Source organism: Taudactylus pleione, unplaced genomic scaffold, assembly GCF_031769625.1.
Source record: "Taudactylus pleione unplaced genomic scaffold, aTauple2 ptg000518l, whole genome shotgun sequence".
NCBI lineage: Eukaryota > Metazoa > Chordata > Amphibia > Anura > Myobatrachidae > Taudactylus > Taudactylus pleione.
Genome location: NW_028284920.1, coordinates 11,624,657 through 11,643,230, shown reverse-complemented (window position 1 = coordinate 11,643,230; position 18,574 = coordinate 11,624,657). Strand labels below are relative to the sequence as shown.

Here is an 18,574-nt window from a genome sequence, read left to right as displayed (position 1 = left end):
GTGACATGCTAATTTGCACATTATCATTAAGGTAATCCTTCAACATTCTATTAAAGCATACTTTATCACAGTAGAGGTGTTATTAATTGTGGGCAACTATTTTAAGCCTGTCCAGATGTAATAATGTTTCTCTCTGTAAGTCACTTTTTTTCTGCCAGCAGCATTTACAGGATAAATTGAAGCAGGAGACATCATCATGCCATGTGCCACTTGAGCTGACAACTTGCATATCTTAAGATCTGTGTCAGTTGTAAAGAAACACAATATATAGTACTTAAATCTAAGATCAAGCATTGTTGGCAAAATGTACTAATTCAATTGCAAGGTATGCCAAATTCTTTGATCTTTGTGAAGTGAATAAAGAACTTGATCTCCTCCTTTAGCTTCTCTAGCTGAGAGTATTATCTACTGTGCTTGACTAAGGTAACATGCCCTCCCTCTCCCTATCTCATGACTTGATAAGTACATTTGTTGCTGTTCCTGCAGTTGCTGAAGTATATAAAGGATGGTATTCCACCTGATTATTACCTCTTGCTTCAGTTGTTGGCATGTCAAATTATTCTGTTCTTGCAGCTGCTGTAATGGTTTACCTGTGGTTGCTGAAAAAAAAGGCAAGACATTTTACAGGCCACAGGCAACATCTCCTACACGCTCCGGTCAGTTTTTAAGTTGTTCTGAATTAGCAGGTTCTTGTGTTTGCAAAACATGTACAGATGTGTTCTAAGCCACTGTGGCTCTGTACAGAAAACATGGCAAGCTTGCCACATATAATATGGCGTGCCTGGACACATCATGGTGTATTCACTCACAGCATAATGTTCTGAGACATGGGCAAGTGTAATACTACTTTCAATCCACCAGAATTCACCTTTCCTAAACTGCAGTGTGCATATATCAGATAGACAATGTAGTTAAATGACACAGTACAGTACAAAACTACAGTATGTTTTAATAAGCTGCTTTTTTCTTCTCCACTGTTGTGTGGCAAGGTATATACATTTATTATAAAGTTATTATATGATAAATTATTAGATAAATTATATAAATACATACTGTAGAACTCTTTCTCCATGCAGTTTTCACTCATTCTTTTACACCAATCATTACAATTCTATAACACCCCAGATACTTTCTTTCCTCCATTATCCTCCTTCCCTCACATCCTGCAACCTCCTCTCCTCCATCACACTCCTTGCCTCACACCCCAGTCACATTCGCTCCTCCATCACCCTTCTACTTCCCTCACACCCAACCACTTCCTTTCCTCAATCACCCTCCTCCATCACTTACACCCCAGCAGCATCCTCTCCTCCATCATACTCCTTCCCTCACAATATGGCCCCATCCTCTCCTCCATCAAACTCCTTCCTCACAACCCAGCTACACCCTATCCTTCAATAACCCTTCTTCCCTCCATCTCCTTGATCATTCTACTTCCCTTACACTCCAGCCACATTCACTCCTCCATCACTCTGCTCCTGCTCTCACACTGTGGCCCCATCCTCTCTCTACTCCATCATCCTGTTTCACCTCTCACACCCAGCCACAACCTCTCCATCATCATCTGCTTCCTTCATGCCCCAGCCACATTCTCTCTCTCTCCTCCACCACCTCATTCCTTTACACCCCAGCCACATCCTTTCCTCCATCACCCTCACACCCTGGGCACATCATTTCTTATATCACCTTCCTTCTTCCCTTATACTCTAGACCCTCCTCTCAATCACCCTTCTCCCTCCCTACACTCCAGGCCCTCCACTCCTACATCACCCTTCTCCTTCCCTCACACTTTGGCCCCAACCTCTCCTCCATCACCCTGCTCCTTCCCTCACAATCTGGCCCCTCCTCATATATATCACCCTGCTCCTTGCCTTACATTCTGGCACCTCATTTCCTCCATCGCCCTCCTTACTTTACAGTCGCGGCTCTGTAAATGTCAGAGAGAGCATGTTTGTAGTGTTGTAGCCACTCCTCCTCATGTGCCTCTATATCCACCTCCTTGACCCCTGTAGCCAGCATGTACAGACTGCCTGTCACTGCTACAAAACACAGCTCTGAGAGTAGTACCATGAGCATGGCTATGGCACTGTCACAGTGACAGTGGCTGTTAATCTGATTGGTGGTGGGGAGCCCCCAGTGTCTCCACTTTAACTTGGCACTATACAAATAAGTGAGGAGGTCCGTGTCAGTGGGATGTGCCCCATTCTACTGGTGGCCCAATCCACCCCTGGTGTAAGCTCAAACTTCATGGATTCTATCAAATATTCAAGAGCAGAGAATGAAATAAGGTATTCAAAAACAGAAAACAAGGATAAACCACATGTACATCTCTCAAACAAAGTTAATGTATTTAGTATATTTGAACACATTATAGGAAGATCGGTTTTATTTTCCAGAAAGGCAGTGTAGGTTTCTGTTTTGTGATGAACAAAGACCGTTCTCCCATCGGATATCAAGGCACAATGAAATCACTAACAAGAATTAATTCCAGCTCTCACTGACCTTTGACTTTTTTTTTAGAAATTCCTTCAGACCATGGTCTTCACCAAATTGGACATGCAAGGGGGCCTATAATCGGATCCATGTCCAGAAATTAATTTGTATAAGTAAACAGCACGGGATGTGCTCTCACATAATGATGGTAAGGAAATATATTACCTCTGCTCCTTCTTTTTCATTGGTTCACCTCCACTGATTGTCATAATTTCTCAGCTGGAAGTCATGCAATTGAGACATCACTCATGATTAGTGGGGTAATTCAACGTCAGGAGTGTCTGATTATAGGACCCTATGTTATCTTCTTTGTCTAAACTTGCACTACCTGTGCACACACCAAGGTGGTCTTCCCACCTTCCAATGCCCACTCTGGGGTTTCTTCTGCTGCCAAACATATGCAGGAATAGGATCCCCAGAAACTGTAAAAGAGCATTCACAAGTGGCTTTTAAAGTGGAGCGAAAAAGGTTTTGTGGACTAGAGGAGATTACGTACAATCTATATCCAGTAACATCAAGGGCAATGTACTCCCACAGAAGTTCTTTCCCAAATGACCCTCCATTATACCAGTAGACTTGTTTCATGGCCATTTCTTTGGAGTTGCTCAATAGCTTTCAAGTTAAAAAAGCAACACTCAACGAGATAACCAAGACATCCAAACGCAAAAAGTCCTCCTAGTTGCCAGCTAAAAGTCATGCAAATGAGACATCGCTCATGATTATTGGAAGTGTCTGATTATAAGGCAGTATGTTATCTTGTTTGTCCAAACTTGCACTAACTTTGCAGATACCAAGGTGGTCATCCCACCTTCCAATGTCCACTCTGGGATTCCTTTTACAAACATATGCAGGATCTTCAGAAATGGTAGAAGAGCCTGCACAGGTGGCTTATATGGTGGAGCTAAAAGGTATATGTGGACTAGAGCAGATGAGATGAGCAAGTGTTCTCAATGGCCATAGTCACACTGAAGATGCTGACATTCAAACTGAGGCCAAACTACTGTATATTATTCCAAACCCTTGAGTGGAAAAATTAATCCTGTATTGTACAGGTTATAGCTACAGATGTGTCCTCATACACCTAGCCTTAATACACCTCATGCCAGATGTGAATGAGCCACCAGGCACCATGCTTGCACTGAGCATATTTTTTGCTCAAAAATAGGTCTCAGTTACAATGCGATGTAACCAAGATGCACCAGGAGACTGCACTGATTAATCTGATATACAACACTTGTAAATCTGTGTGCGACTGAATCTGTAGATGAAGCACAATGAAACTTGGTGCGGAAAAAGCCACAGTCCCTGATTCATAGCACTTGATGCACAGATTCAGACTCAGTCGCACACAGATACACAAGTGCTGCATATCAAATTAATCAGAGAAATCTCCTGGTGCATAATTTTCACATCACATTTTGACTAAGACACATTTTTGGGTGAAAAAGATAAAAACTAGACACTCAGAACAAACAAAGTCACATAGGACCTGGCGAGCCATGAGGGGCTGTTTGGCATGACTGCAGCAATAATGTATGTACCACCTCCTTTTTGAATCCACCTGTTTTTTCTCATCTCCATGCGGAAACTGGTGGTGAAGGAACCATTTCTAAGATGAAAGGTGGCTCCACTTCATAGTACATGTAGAGGGCTACTAGGAGTACAACATCCATTCAATGATTCACTCACACAAATCTAGGAGAGGTTTGTATTACCTGGTGCAATGGAAGGGTTTCGATCCTGTTGTTCTCAGATTAGGATAACTGATATTTACACACCTGCTGTGAAAATTCTTCAGACTGCATGTTGTCAAGTCTAGAGGGTCACAACTGGAGTCTGCAAGCAGTTGTGGACTTTAGGCCCTTTATGTCCTTACTCCTACCAAGCTTTAGGTATTCATTTCTCAGCTGGTGTTTCAAAGAGCCATGTTTTGTTTGCCTGTTAATCAACTTCATCTTAGTCCCTCATAATTCCAGCATTTTAAACCCATTGATTTTAGCTTTGTCCCTCATTATCCATCTTCCTAGGACTACGTGACATGGTCAGACCAAGTGTTTTCCTGAAACCTATGCCAGTCAAGTTCAGTTCTGGCAGTAACCAGCATAATAGCAAGTCCATTAATGTCTAAGAGTAGGGATTGTAATAAATGATTCTGGGAATGTGACATTGAGTGGATTTTTACTATATGTTATTAATGACAATTTTGATATGTATGTTATAAAACATTTATGTAATATTAGAATAGGATGTTTAACGCATGTTGATTGTATACATGTGCTGCATGGAAATGCATATCCATGTGTGACTCCTCTTGTATACAATTTATTTTGAAACATTCAGCAGATTGACATGGTCATCTCAGATCAACCCTGGTATTCATATCATGTGCATATAGTGAGACCGTCATTAGTGTCTCACAGTTATAATGTAGTGCCTATGCTTGTTAGTGACATTTATATATTTGAATTCATGTTATTAAACTTGCCTTGTTATTTTGGAAGCTTCTTGTTCCCTATATCCAGTGTGATGTATCCTTAAGAATATCAGCATGGCTGCATTTAATTCAAAGGTGAAAATGATCTGTGATGATATTTGGCATTTCAACATTATTAACAAGAAACCTTGTGCACAGTTCAATAACTTGTAAGATTGAGAAACTCAGATGTAATTTACTAAGGGGAGGGTTTTAAATCTCAGTGGATTTGTAGTGTTTTTCCAACAAGATTTAATCCAAATAACTATGGGCTAATACCGCCACAATTTAGAATGGAAATCACCACTTAATCACCATCAATGTTTTTGCCTATTAAAAGTATAGAAACCCCAGATTTAATAAGTAATGGTTACTTTAAGTCAAGACTATGCGAAAGCCCAATGCTAAACAGAGAAAAAGTAGATCTAGCCGCTCTAGCTTCAGTATTATTGGGACTCTTTTGAGTTCAGCCATGTTTTTTTTGTTACATTAACAGAAGAGGAATCCTGGAATCCTTAGAAGGTAAATATATTTTAAAAAAGCCAAAATATGATAAACCTAAGTTGAAATCAAAGTTTCACTACTGTTACCCTGTGCCCAAGGTATGGTAAGAGCCCGAGTGCTATTGGCACTAGAGCTGGGTATACATAGAAGAGGGAAACTCAGCTTTATGGTTCCATCAGACCTAGCTGGTAAAGCCTAGTGGTTAATGCAAAATCAAGGTACCCTACATTCTTTGTCCCCTGATTTTACCTCTACCAGCCTACACTTAATTTTATGATGAATCTAATTTTCTAACATCAGAAAAATGTTGCATTTTAAAAACATATAAGCCTGCACAGATGCTTAGGGGTAAATTTACTAAGAATCGAGTCTGGGAGAGTTAGCATTCTCTGGAGAGTTTGGGCATTTTTTCCCACTCGCAAATTTACTAATTTAAAACTCGAGAGAGAAGTCTCCTTTGCTCCAGGAAAATATTGGAGAGTTAGCAAACTCTCTTCACTTCACCATCATCAAAACTTGAGAAACTTTTCACTAGTGAAGATAGGATTCAGGAATTTACCAAGCAGAGAGTTTCTAAACTCTCATGAGAAGGGAGAACTCTCCTGTAAAAACTTGTGAAAAAAATTCACCTGCCTGTGATCTGCAAGTTTGGCAGAAACATACACAGATCACTGTGATCCATGTATGTTTCTGCCTGTAAATAGGAAAAAAAGGTTAAAAGTAAAAAAAAAATGACATAGAGTCCCCCCTAATGCTTAACCAGCCCCGGACATGCCAGCCTGTCCTGGTTTTTAAAATTAAGTGGAACAAAATATGTAGGGTTCCACCGTAAATTAGAAACCAACACCAGGCTGCAGGGCCAGTCCTGGTTTAAAATATAGGGGGAAAAAATGTGTAGGGTCCCCTCTATATTTAAAACCAGCACCAGACACAAAATGGCTGGACTGTACTGCCACAGCTCGGAGACCCTATTACCGGGGCTCCATGGCCAAAGCATTATCAGCCCAAGCCGATCAGGGGAAGTGGGGACTCCCCCCAAGAAGGGGTCCCCCCCCGAAACCCCAGGCTTGGACTGAAGCCCGGGGCACTTCCCCGCACCCCTGGAGCATTGGGTACAGGGGTAATAATGTAAAGAATAGAATTAAACTATTGTATTTTACAGTGGGACTACAGGTGCCAGCATGCCTGCCCTTTGGCACTTGTGGAACTACAAGTGCCAGCAAGCGTCTGGCACCTGTACCCCCACTGTAAAATAAATAGTTAAAGAAAGACAAAACACACACACCATGACAAGTATAACTTTATTTCATACCCATACCCACTCACACATACTTACCTGCTGCCAGATGTTTCTGTCCTCTTCTCCAGTAGAATCCTTAATGAATGGCCGTGCAAAAAAGATTGCATACTCACCTAGATCCTGGTGCTGGTCTCCGTAGCATCCCAGGAACTTGGAAAAAAAACCGACTTACCCGAGCAACGGACCAGTATCTGTATGTGTGTTGCCACAAATACAGATAACTCATGAATGCCAGTGGACGGACTGCACGGGGCTTGCACATCCCGCCAGCCAATCAGCAGCTGCTAACTGTAGAGCGGCTGCTGATTGGTTCCGGCTACTGACAGTTCCCTCATGGGAACTGTCAGTAGCCATAGCCAATCAGCAGCCACTCTACAGTTAGTGGACGCTGATAGGCTGGCAGGACCTGGGAAACTTCGTAAATCCCGTCTGGCATTCGCAAGGTATCTGTAGGTGTGGCAACACACCTACAGATACTGTGTCCGACTGGTCGGGATTCGTTTTTTGGTTTTGCCAAGGCCCAGGGATCCTACAGAGACCAGCGTCAGGATCTAGGTGAGTATAGAATCTCTTTTGCAGCTACAGCCGTGGAATTATTATTATCATTATTATTATCATTTATTTATATGGCGCCACAAATGTTCCGCGGCACCTTACAAAGTACATAAGCAAGTTGTAGACAAGCAACTTACAGAACAATACAATACAGGACCAGGACATGGATAATATATTGCTACATTAGCGACCATAACACCCAGATAAGCAACAGGGCATAAGCAACCAAGTGTTAGGTGCCCTAGTGGTGAGTAAGAAGTAGATGAAACTAAAGTAGGGAGAAGCACAAGAGGGTAGAGGGCCCTGTTCATAAGAGCTTACATTCTAAAAGGGAGGGGAAGAAAACAGGGGTGACACAGATGGGGTAGATGGGGAGGAAGGAGTTAAAATTATAGCTGGAAGGCTTTGATGAAGTAGTGGGTCTTGAGAGCCCGTTTGAAAGATGGCAAAGAGGTGGAGAGTCTGATGGGGAGTGGGAGAGAGTTTCAGAGGTGGGGAGCAGTGCAGGCAAAATCTTGGAGGCGGGAGTGGGAGGAAATAATCAGCTGGCATGAGAGGCGGTGTGCATTAGTTGAACGAAGAGAATGGAGAGGAGAGTCAAGGGAGTTAAGATCTACTGGAGTAGAGGACAGAAACATCTGGCAGCAGATAAGTTTGTGTGAGTGGGTAGGGGTATGAAATAAAGTTATCCTTGTCATGGTGCGTGTGTTTTGTCTTTCTTTAACTATTTATTTTACAGTGAGGGTATGGTTGCTGGCCATTTGCTGGCACTTGTAGTTCCACGGGTGCCAAAGGGAAGGCATGCTGGCATCTAAAGCCCCATTGTAAAATACAATAGTTTAGTTGTCTTTTTCACTTTATTACCCCTGTACCCAATGCTCCAGCGGAGCGGGGTAGAGCCCCGGGCTTGAGTCCAAACCTGGCATTAAGGGAGAGGGAGGAACCCTTTTTTCAGGGGTCCCCAACTCCCTTGAGATCCCCGACTTGGTCTGACCGGCTTGGGCTGATAATGCTTTGGCCCTGGAGACCAAGTAATAGGGTCTCCGGGCTGTGGCGTTACAGCCCGGCCGTTTTGGGTCCGATGCTGGTTTTAAATATAGGGGGTTCGCTAAGCAATTTTTGACTCCCTATGTTTAAAACCAGGAATGGCCCTGCAGCCTGGTGTTGGTTTCAAATTTACGGTGGAACCGTACACATTTTGTTCCCTGTAATTTTAGAAACCAGGACTGGCTGGCAAGTCCGGGGCTGGTTAAGCTTTAGGAGGGGGGGCTTTCTTCCATTTGTTTAACAAACATTTAACCCGTTTTTTTTACAGATACAACACAAGCAGCTTACACATATCTCACTGGTATGTGCAGGCTGCTTGCTTGAGAGAGTTTTGCAAAGAGAAGACACTGCAATCTCGGGTGAGTAATCTCCTGCAAAACCTGCTACTCGGGGGAGAAATCTCATTCTGCTTCACCATCGAACATCTCACTCTCAGCTAAACTCACTTCTTGGATAATTTGAGAGTCTCAGGAGCCTCAAATTATCTGAGTTCTGGCATAGCTAATCAAGTTGTAAAAAAAAGAAAACTCTCCCAGACTCGATTCTTAGTAAATTTACCCCTTAGGATCTATACAGCATATTTGCAGGTCTGCGGCAGGATAGGGGTTTAGAAGCTGACGGGGATGATTGATGATGGATTCTATTTAGAAGCTCATTGAATGATGTATTTTGCGCTTAGTACCCGTCATCAGTCAGCGGCAGTCCTATTGGTTAATAAACATGAAAAAATAATCTTTTAGTATGTTAAATTTCCCCCTTAATGTTTTCTTGATATGCTATTTTAACTTGTATCAATACTGAGTAATATAAAGGCAAAAAATGTAATCTAGTTATGAGTCCCTCTAAATATCTAGCTACAATGTTTATTTGCTCAGTTTAGTTACACTTTTGTAACTAACATTTTTTCATTTGATTTAAACTTTACTTTTTTTATACACATTTATTTGAAGTAGATTATAAAACCATGTGTTAGTGACAGAGGGTCAGTGAGTAGTTAAGACATTTAAAAAATATATATATTTAGCAAGACAAGAAAGCAGGATAGACCCAATAACTCTAGAGGGGCACTCAGATGTTCAAATGTTTAAGACAATTTATAAAATTTAACATTTATAAGTATGTTTGAAAAATATTATAATATAAAAAAGTCATACATGAATCACATTAATCTATTGTTATAAATTACCAATTTGTATATTTCCCAGATAGAGAAAGCAATAATAGTTGCAAATGTACATAGTGAAAGTTGGGGGAAGGTGAAGGATGGGGATTCCAAGGTAATATTCCCCATTGCAGTGGCATCATGAGGGCGGTGCGGGGGGGTGTGGTACACACCCGGGTGTCACCCTCAGAGGGGGCGACACCAAAATGCCGGACACCATATCTGTTCAAAGGAGCTAACACATTCAGATCACAGAGTAGATAGTTGGTCAGCAATTGCAGGGGCCTCGGATGGTCATGGCACCAGGAGCATATGTGTAGTAGCAGAGTCATAACTCTACAATTTAGAGCACTTGGCAAACCAGGCACCATCTTGATATTAATGATTTAATGATATTTTCACCCTACACTATATAATTGTTTTCAGCAATTTCGTGCCTATTTATCGGGGGCAGTGTCACACATTGGCAGGGGGTGCCTCAGCCACATATGGATATGGGGAGTACAGACAAGGGCAGGGGGTGGGCATAGTCACACATGGTTGGGAGAAGTCAGAGTTGGGCATGGGATAGCAGAGACACATGGGCCGGGGGGGGGGGGGCAGAGACAATTATGGGCGAGAGCAGTCAGCAGACACCTATGAGAAGCGGGTGAACAAAGTGCTTTACATTTGCCTTTACAGCACAAAATATAAAACAAGCTTAACAAGGGACATTAGTGAAATGCTTGGGTGAAGAGGTAAGTCTTGAGTCTATTTTTGAAGGACTCTAGAATGTAGGCCTCTCGAACTGTGCTGGGAAGTGAGTTCCATAGAGTCGGAGCCACAATGCTGAAAGCTCGACCCCCAGATGAATTCCGGAAGATTCTAGGTACTGTTAATAGTCCTTCATCAATGGATCGCAGTAATCGAGTGGGACAGTAAGGTATCAGAAGCTTCTTCAGGTACCTTAGGCCCCGATCATGTAGGGCATTGAAAGTTAGTAATCCCATCTTGAAAACAATTCGCCATTTGACAGGCAGCCAGTGAAGGGAGTAAAAAATGGGTGTTATGTGGCTGGAACGGGGCTGGTTGGTTAATAGCCTGGCAGCTGCATTTTGTACCATCTGCAAGCAATGAAATTCTTTTGCTGGGAGACTAAAACAGAGGGTGTTGCAGTAGTCTAGGCGTGATGATATAAATGCATGCATGACTTTAGGAAGATGATCTAAGGGAATTAAGGGGGTCATTCAGACCCGGTCGTTAGCGCCGATGCGCTCAGACCGGGTCGATGGCCCCCCACAGAGCATGCGCACGATGGCGCCATCGTGCGCATGCGTGAGACCCGCTACGACCGACAGCGCCGGTCATAGCGGGTCTCGATCCTAAGGGGGCGAGCTGTCGATGTTGATTGACAGCTCGCCCTGTTTGGAAGGCGGACCGGGGGGGTTTCAGCCCAAACGGAGGCATTCCCATGGGAACGCCTACCACTTGGGGGAGGCCCCACTGACATCACTAGTGATGTCAGTGGAGAGCTTCCAGCTCAGACAGAGCCAGAAGCTCTCCGGGGCTTACGACAAGTGAGACGCTACCCTAGGGTCTCGTCGTAAGCCCCGATGGTCGCGATGGTCTCTGACCATCGCGACCATCACCCGAGCGGTCATTAGAGCTGTGGGTGTTAACCCACAGCCTAACGACCGCAACAGAGGCGGGCGGTCAGGATGCAAGTGGCCGCCCAGTTTCTGAGCGACCGCTTGCATCCTCCGACCGCCTCTGAATGAGGCCCTAAGTGCTTGATTCTTGCTATGTTCAAGGTTAAGAGAGCAAAATAAACCGCACAGAAGTATATAAATTCCTTATTGATCCTTCCTAATCCTTCCTAATATAATGTCTGGAATATGTAAAAGTGAATCATTCAAAAGGAGGTGCACCCTGGAATAAACCAGCAATATGAGTACTCAAAAGAAAAATAAATTCCTTAATGGAGCACTCACAGATCAGGACTATTGGAGGTGAAGAGAATGTATCAACTAAATAGGGGAACAATTAAATAAGTAAAACATAACATTTATTATTCTTGTTTAAAATGAAAGTTTGCGAAATATAAAGAGAAAAATATTAAAATAAAAATTGTGTGACCACTATGAACTTTGTTGTGTTGTATCATTAATCATGTACTCATCATCATATAGCTAAGCAGCTTGTTGTGAGTTTATCAAAGTGGGTGTCTGTATTACATGGGACAAAACATACTTTCACTTCTTTCAAGTTGGTGAACTATAATAAATGCTGAAATCCAATCGTGGTAGAGCAGCTCTCATTAATTCACAAATTGACAATATGGATGCTTATCATATGATTTCAAAAATAGAGTCTTTAAATAAGATCTCTGGTATATAGTAATAGGACTAATGTAACTGCCAGAGATTTCCTAGCTTTCAAGGTAAGACATATTTATCCTCTTTAAACATAAAGGTAAATGAGATATATATCTCTCTCAAAGCGATGTGGCATGAGGCGTCCCTACTATCAATTATATTGACACAGTATGTCTCCTTATTTGCTGGCTCTGGCAAATCACAATTTTTATTTTAATATTTTTCTCTTTATATTTTGCAAACTTTCATTTTAAGCAAGAATAACAAATGTTATATTCTGGCTATGTTCCTCAGATGAAAAAATAAGGATTTGATTGTGGCTGATACCGGATGTTAAAGTGTCAAGTCACTATCCAGAACGACACCAAGATTCTGCTCATGTTCAGTGTTTTGTAACTCTGAGCCCCCAAGCGTAAGTCCTGTTGGTTGGCTATGCTGTAGCCTTGTCCTGTGACCTATCATAAGGACCTCTGTTTTATCAGGGTTCAGTCACAGCCAGCTGGCACTCATCCACTCCTGGAGCTCAGCTAGGTAGCCATTTAGGGTTGTTATGGGGTTCTTAGTACCTGGAGCAAAGGACAGGTACAGTTGTGTATCATCTGCAGAAGCAGTGGTAGACCAGGCCATGATGTCTGATTATTTCGCCCAGTGGTAGCTTGTATACTGCAAAAATCATGAGAGATAGTATAGCAGACACTGAAAGCAGGGGGTGAAGACACCTATGGGTGGGGGGAGTCGACACCTATGGGCAAAGGAGGAGACAACATCTATAGAAAGGGGGGAGAAGACATCCATGGGAAGGGGGTTGGGCAGACACCTACTGTATCAATGTCTTTTTTCTATGACTATCAAAATGTAACATTATGCTTCAGTTTCAGTAGCCTGCACTGAAATGGCACTCAGTGAGGGAGTTAGATACAGAAATAATATGGATCTGCAAAATGTAAATCTGAGAGACAGATCTAAGGATGCAGCCCTTTACACACATTGATATCAAAATACTGTATGTTTTCAGAATATTCTATTAACTACCAACCATAATAAAGGTTAATACTATTATATCTGCTTATGTCAATTACTTAATTAAATGTGATTAATCGCAAAGTATTAAATGTTATATTATTGCATAGAAGCAAACATGTAAGGCCCATTCCCACAAACTCAGAAGTTCTCACATCTGCAGTTTTTATTGCAGCCACAATATAGCTACATGGTGTATGCATACATCCCTACTCTCCTGGAACAGTTGCTTGGTTGCTATGGGAAACATCGCCTTCTGTCCACTCTCTTCACTGCTTGATACATCTCCCCAGGGCCGAAATGGCCATCTGGCACTTCTGGCAAATGCCAGAAGGGCTGACGGCCAGATGGGCCAGTCTGGATGTCCATAGGCCCGTCCGGCAGCAGCACTGCCTCCCGGGTGGCACTGCACTATGCACAGTCAGTTCATATGAGGATGACAGAGTCATTGCAGAATGATGTCATGACATGGCCGCATAGTGACGTAATTCCACAGAAGAGCTTAGGATGACTCTAGTCATATCTTCCAGCTCTCCCAGCATGGGTGGCATTGGCATGGTCATGAGGACACTGGTGGTGGCCATATGGTGGAGCAGCCAGCAACACCCAGATCGGAATCAGTCTCCCTGGGCGAAAGTGAGTTGCTGGGGTGGGGGTCATTACTGTCTGGCAGGGATGGGGAACCTCCTGCCTGGGGGCCTATAAGGCCCTCGGTATCATTTGGTCTGGCCCTCAGAGCTTTTTTCTGCTAGCCTCATTTGGCTAGCAGGGTGCCTAGAATGGCACACTGTAGCCAGAATCTATGCAGCAGTGCCACCTGGAGCATCCTTAGACTTCATGTGATGTCATGAGGAGGGGGTATGGTCTAATCCAGGCCCACAAATAATGTTAGATATATCAAAATGGTCCTTGGCAGGAAAAAGGATCTCCACCCCTGCTGTATGGCATAATGTTCTGGGGCATTACTGTTTTGGCATAATGTGTTCCGGGGCATTATTAATTTGGCATAATGTTATGGGGGCATTACTGTATGGCATAATGGGCCTGATTCAGAGCTGCTCACTATTTGAGAGCACAAGTTCTGAATCAGGGTGGGGAGTATTTTTTTATTTTTTTTCCTGTCCGCTCGCTAAGCTGTGGGTGCCCACCCACAGCTAGTGTGAGCGGGCAGGAGATGGCCATGATTATTGCGACCATCGGCATTGTGAGGAGACCCTAATGTAGGGTCTCAGCACCAGGGGCGCCGAGAGGGGGGGAGCGGGTACAGATTACCCAGGCCCTGGCTTCCTGAGGGGCCCGGCGGGGGCCCGGGTCTGGCATTGCTCCCCCCCTCACAGCACCCCAGAACACAGCGTGTGCTGAGCTGCAGTTGGAGACTGCTCATGGCTGCTGAGCAGCAGCGACAGCAGTCTCCTATGCCTGTGCGGGGGAGCAATCACAGTGATCGCACCCCCCCTGGCTTTGCGCTGGGCTGAGGGGGCTCAGAGCGCCCCCTCTCCCCAGCGCGCAGCGCCGTAAAGCTTTTTTTTTTCTCGGCAAGGGGGCGTGGCCACGCATCCCGCGATTAGGCCACGCCCCCTATTACCGGGGCCCGCCACGGCTCTTGGCGGGCCTGCTCAGCACTCGCAATGCCGAGTGGACTTCCGGCTCTAATAGAGCTGGAGGTCCACTACTGACATCACGAGTGATGTCAGTAGGCACGCCCACAAATGGCAGGCATTCCTTCGGGAATGCCACTTTTTGTTCAGCCACCCCCCTACCCACCTACAAAAGAGGGCGAGCTGTCGATCAACATCGACAGCCACCTCGTTTCGCTGCAAGCTCCGGAGCGAGTGAAGGTCTCACTTGCTATGGGGCTCGCGTACGTGCGTGTGCACTGGGCCACCATCGACCCGCTTGCGAGCGGATCTGAATCAGGTCCAATGTTCTGGGGGCTTAACTGTTTTTGTATAATGTTTTCTGGGGCATTTCTGTTTTGGCATAATTTTTGGGGGGCATTTCTGTTTTGGCATAATATGTTCTGGGGCATTACTGTTTTGGCAAAATGTTATGGGGCATTACTGTATGGCATAATGTTCTGGGGTCATTACTGTATAGCATAATGTTCTGGGGGCATTATTGTTTTGGCATAATGTGTTTTGGAGCATTACAGTTTTGTATAATGTGTTCATGGGGCATTACTGTTTTAGCATTATGTCCTGGGGCATTACTGTTTTGGCATAATGTTCTGGGGGCATTACTGTTTTGGCATAATGTAGAAGGGTACTACTACTGCATGGCATAACGTGAATAAGGGGCACTACTGTGTGACACACTGTAACATGAATGAAGGGGCTCCACTGTGCAGTGTAATGTGACCAAGGTGCACCACTGTGCAGTGTAATGTGACGAAGGGGCACCAATGTTTGGCATAATTTGCATTTGGGGTACTATTGAGTGGTCATACCCTTCCCAGCGAGACCACATCTGTTTTTTTTTGGTGCGTGCCTCTGGTACGCACCCTCCTTGCTCGATTGTTGATGGGGACACCAATGCTCTTTATGTACACAGGGAACCACCATGTATAATTACGGCTCTGCTTTGGTGTGCACAGATGTGTCATCCACTTTGTTCAGCACCCCTGCCCTAAAAAATTCCTACAGTGAACACTATCTAATCCTCTACAACTGCTAAGTTAGGGCTTAGTCAATTGGGAAAATGACTTCCCTTTTCTTTGTGTGTGACCTCCACCAATGAAATTCCAGCTTTACCTAACAGAACCAACCAAATACCAAATGTCTGACTATGGCACATGTTTGAATCCCCTGCAGGATGAGCTCTGTTGTGTACATTTTAATACAGAGAATGATGTACACTTGTATGATGTTTTGATATAAATTATATTTGTAAGGGTATAGACTAAGAAGTGGGAGGAGTCAGGAATAGTAAGGAGAGGAGTCTATGCCAGGAGCCAGATGTGGACGTGAGGTGGGCCTGTGTGTTGTAAATGCCAGGGCCAATTTTTAGTCCCAGTCCAGCCCTGCATCTCCCCCTTGTTTTTTTATTATCTCACTTTACTATGTGAATGTAAAACTGGACAAGATCTGGTTTAGTCCAGAATATGCTATATCTATTAGCTCATTTCTGTTACTAGAATGTTACACATTTTCAAGTATTCAGAATAATTTTTCTAAATAAATCGAACTAACTGCAAACGTGAGATAATGGGGGAACAAGACAGAAACAATAGGACCAAACATGCAGTAAAAAGTGGTTTATTTATGTTTTTTATTTGTTAATGAAAATGTTTTTATCATTTATAACTTTCTGTATTCATGTTACATTATACAGCCTTTGTAGAACTTAGTAATAGGTATTTACACGTAATTTTCTATTTTAGTGTTTTCATTCTGTAGTGTGTGTTTTGAGGTAATCTAATCTACTTTGTTAAACAGCGTATTATTGCTAAGTACAGTAGATGCTCAATAGTTATTTATACTTGCTTAAGTTGTGTTTCATTTATACGCTGATGCTATTGAATTAATTCTGAGGTAACTGAGCCCTGGTGCCTTGCACTGTAAATGGACAATGTCAATTTGAAATATATCTGTTCTTCAACTTGAGCTGGTCCTGCTAGATCAGCAATCCTCTAGTGTTGTATGTAAATTACAACATCAATGCTTGGTACATAACCATTTGGTGCATTATCCAAATACAGTAGCAGAGATGTTGTAAATGTGTTATAATGTATGATTGCTCATACACATTGATATGGGTTTGGTATGTTTTCTCAACATTCATCATGTCGATATTCATAATATTGCCATGAGAATGTCGACATGGCTATAATGTTGACACGGATGAAATGTTAGCATGATTCAAATGTTGGCAAAATGGTGTGTACTGGTGGTGCAGCACATTGATTTATGTTTTTTGTTGGATCTGACATCTCCAGCGATGTATTCCCGGTCAGCTAATCCCAAGTTCCGGCATTCCTCTGAACCAGCAGCATTGACTATGCTACCCCTATCCCTAAACCTAGCACTAACTTTTTCACCAGCAGGCAAAACCTAACCCTCCCCTTACACAACCTAACTCGTACTCTCCCCTCCCAAAGCCTAACCCTAACCCTCCCCTTCCCTCCCGAAGCCTAATATCAACCCGTTCCTGCATGAATCCTAACCATATGCCTCCCCTCCCGCAGCCAGTGAGCTCCACAGAATGCAGCTAAGGAGCCGGGCACATCATTAATAAAAACATTGCAGCGAGTGCCCGGCAAATGGACATTGCGGCGGTGGACGGTTTCGCCCACAGGGCATACTGAGCCCTAGATACGGCCCTGTTTTTTTTAACAACACTTTGCTCTTATATTTTTCAAAAGCCTTTTGGAATTCTTTATTTTTTAAAGTGTATATAAAAGGATTTAGCATAGGAACCAACACAACATACAAAAGAGCAAAATACATGTCTTCTTTTGGAGAGTAATTTGATGTGGGTCTCATGTGCAAACACATTAATGTTCCATAATACATGATAACACAGGTCAGATGAGACGTACAGGTAGAAAAGGCTTTACTTCTGCCTTCTGCAGACTTTATCTTCAATATGGTGGAAATTATAAAGATATATGATACTAAAGTAAGCAGAAATGCAGTAAATACAAGAAATGTCCCTTCAATGTAATTTACAATTTCCACCTCTGAAATGTCACTGCAGGAGATCTGAAGCAATGGCAAAATATCGCAGAAGAAATGGTTTATAGAGTGAGATACACAAAAGGACATCTTCGATATAAGGACAGTGTGTGCAATGGGATCCAAAAAACCAACAAGCCACACCACAGTTGACAGGTAAGCAGTGCGTCTTACACTCATGATTACAACATAATGAAGTGGGTGACAGATTGCCACATAACGATCGTATGCCATGGCCGCAAGTAAGTTGAATTCAGTTCCGGCCATTGAGAAAAAGGCAAATAATTGTATCATGCATTCTCTAAATGAGATTAAATTGTATTGTGTGAGAAGCATGTTTAATAATTTAGGTAGGGCAATTGAAGTAGAAGCAATGTCAATTATAGACAGGTTTAAAAGGAAAATGTACATAGGAGTATGAAGGTGAGAATTCTCACAGATAACGCTAATGATGGTGACATTCCCACAGACAATGATGACATAGGCCAGTAAAAGAATTAGGAATATTGGCAATGTAAGTTTTGAAACATCAGATAAGCCTGTGAAAAAAAATTCTGTTGAATTGTGCTTATGTGTTATACTCATGTCTAGAAGAAAGATAAATCAGTTTTATTTTTGCCTGTTACTAAATGTATAGCATATAAATAATTAATAACATGTTATTTCTGTGTATATAGGAGAGCACAATCTAAGACAGATGCCACAGTTGTATTCAAAAAACCTTTTTAAATAAAATGACAATAATTATGACTTTTGCATATGCATGCTAAGTCACTTTATCACTTACACATTAAAAGACAACTTAAATCCAGATTTCAATAAATTATTTGTAACACAAACCAGAAAATAAATCTCTAGATTTAAGTTCACAAAAAACATAAAAATATAATAAGCACTCGGATAAATAAATAAATAAATAATAATAATAATAATAATAATAATAATTATTATTATTATTATTATTATTATTATTATGAAGAAGAAGAACAAGAA

General features: G+C 42.6%; 1 protein-coding gene across 1 annotated transcript; it reads right to left on the bottom strand.

Moving 5' to 3' along the window:
* Positions 1-17,134: 17,134 nt before the first annotated feature.
* LOC148501499 (olfactory receptor 5AR1-like) lies at positions 17,135-18,166 on the bottom strand. Its single transcript, XM_088450435.1, has one exon. The coding sequence runs from the start codon at positions 18,164-18,166 to the stop codon at positions 17,135-17,137; it is 1,032 nt and encodes a 343-aa protein (XP_088306561.1).
* Between the last annotated feature and the right edge of the window lie 408 nt (positions 18,167-18,574).

What these genes read in the sequence shown, in the direction of transcription:
- LOC148501499 (XM_088450435.1), bottom strand. Translation starts at nt 18,166, where the DNA reads ATGAGTATAACACATAAGCACAATTCAACAGAATTTTTTTTCACAGGC.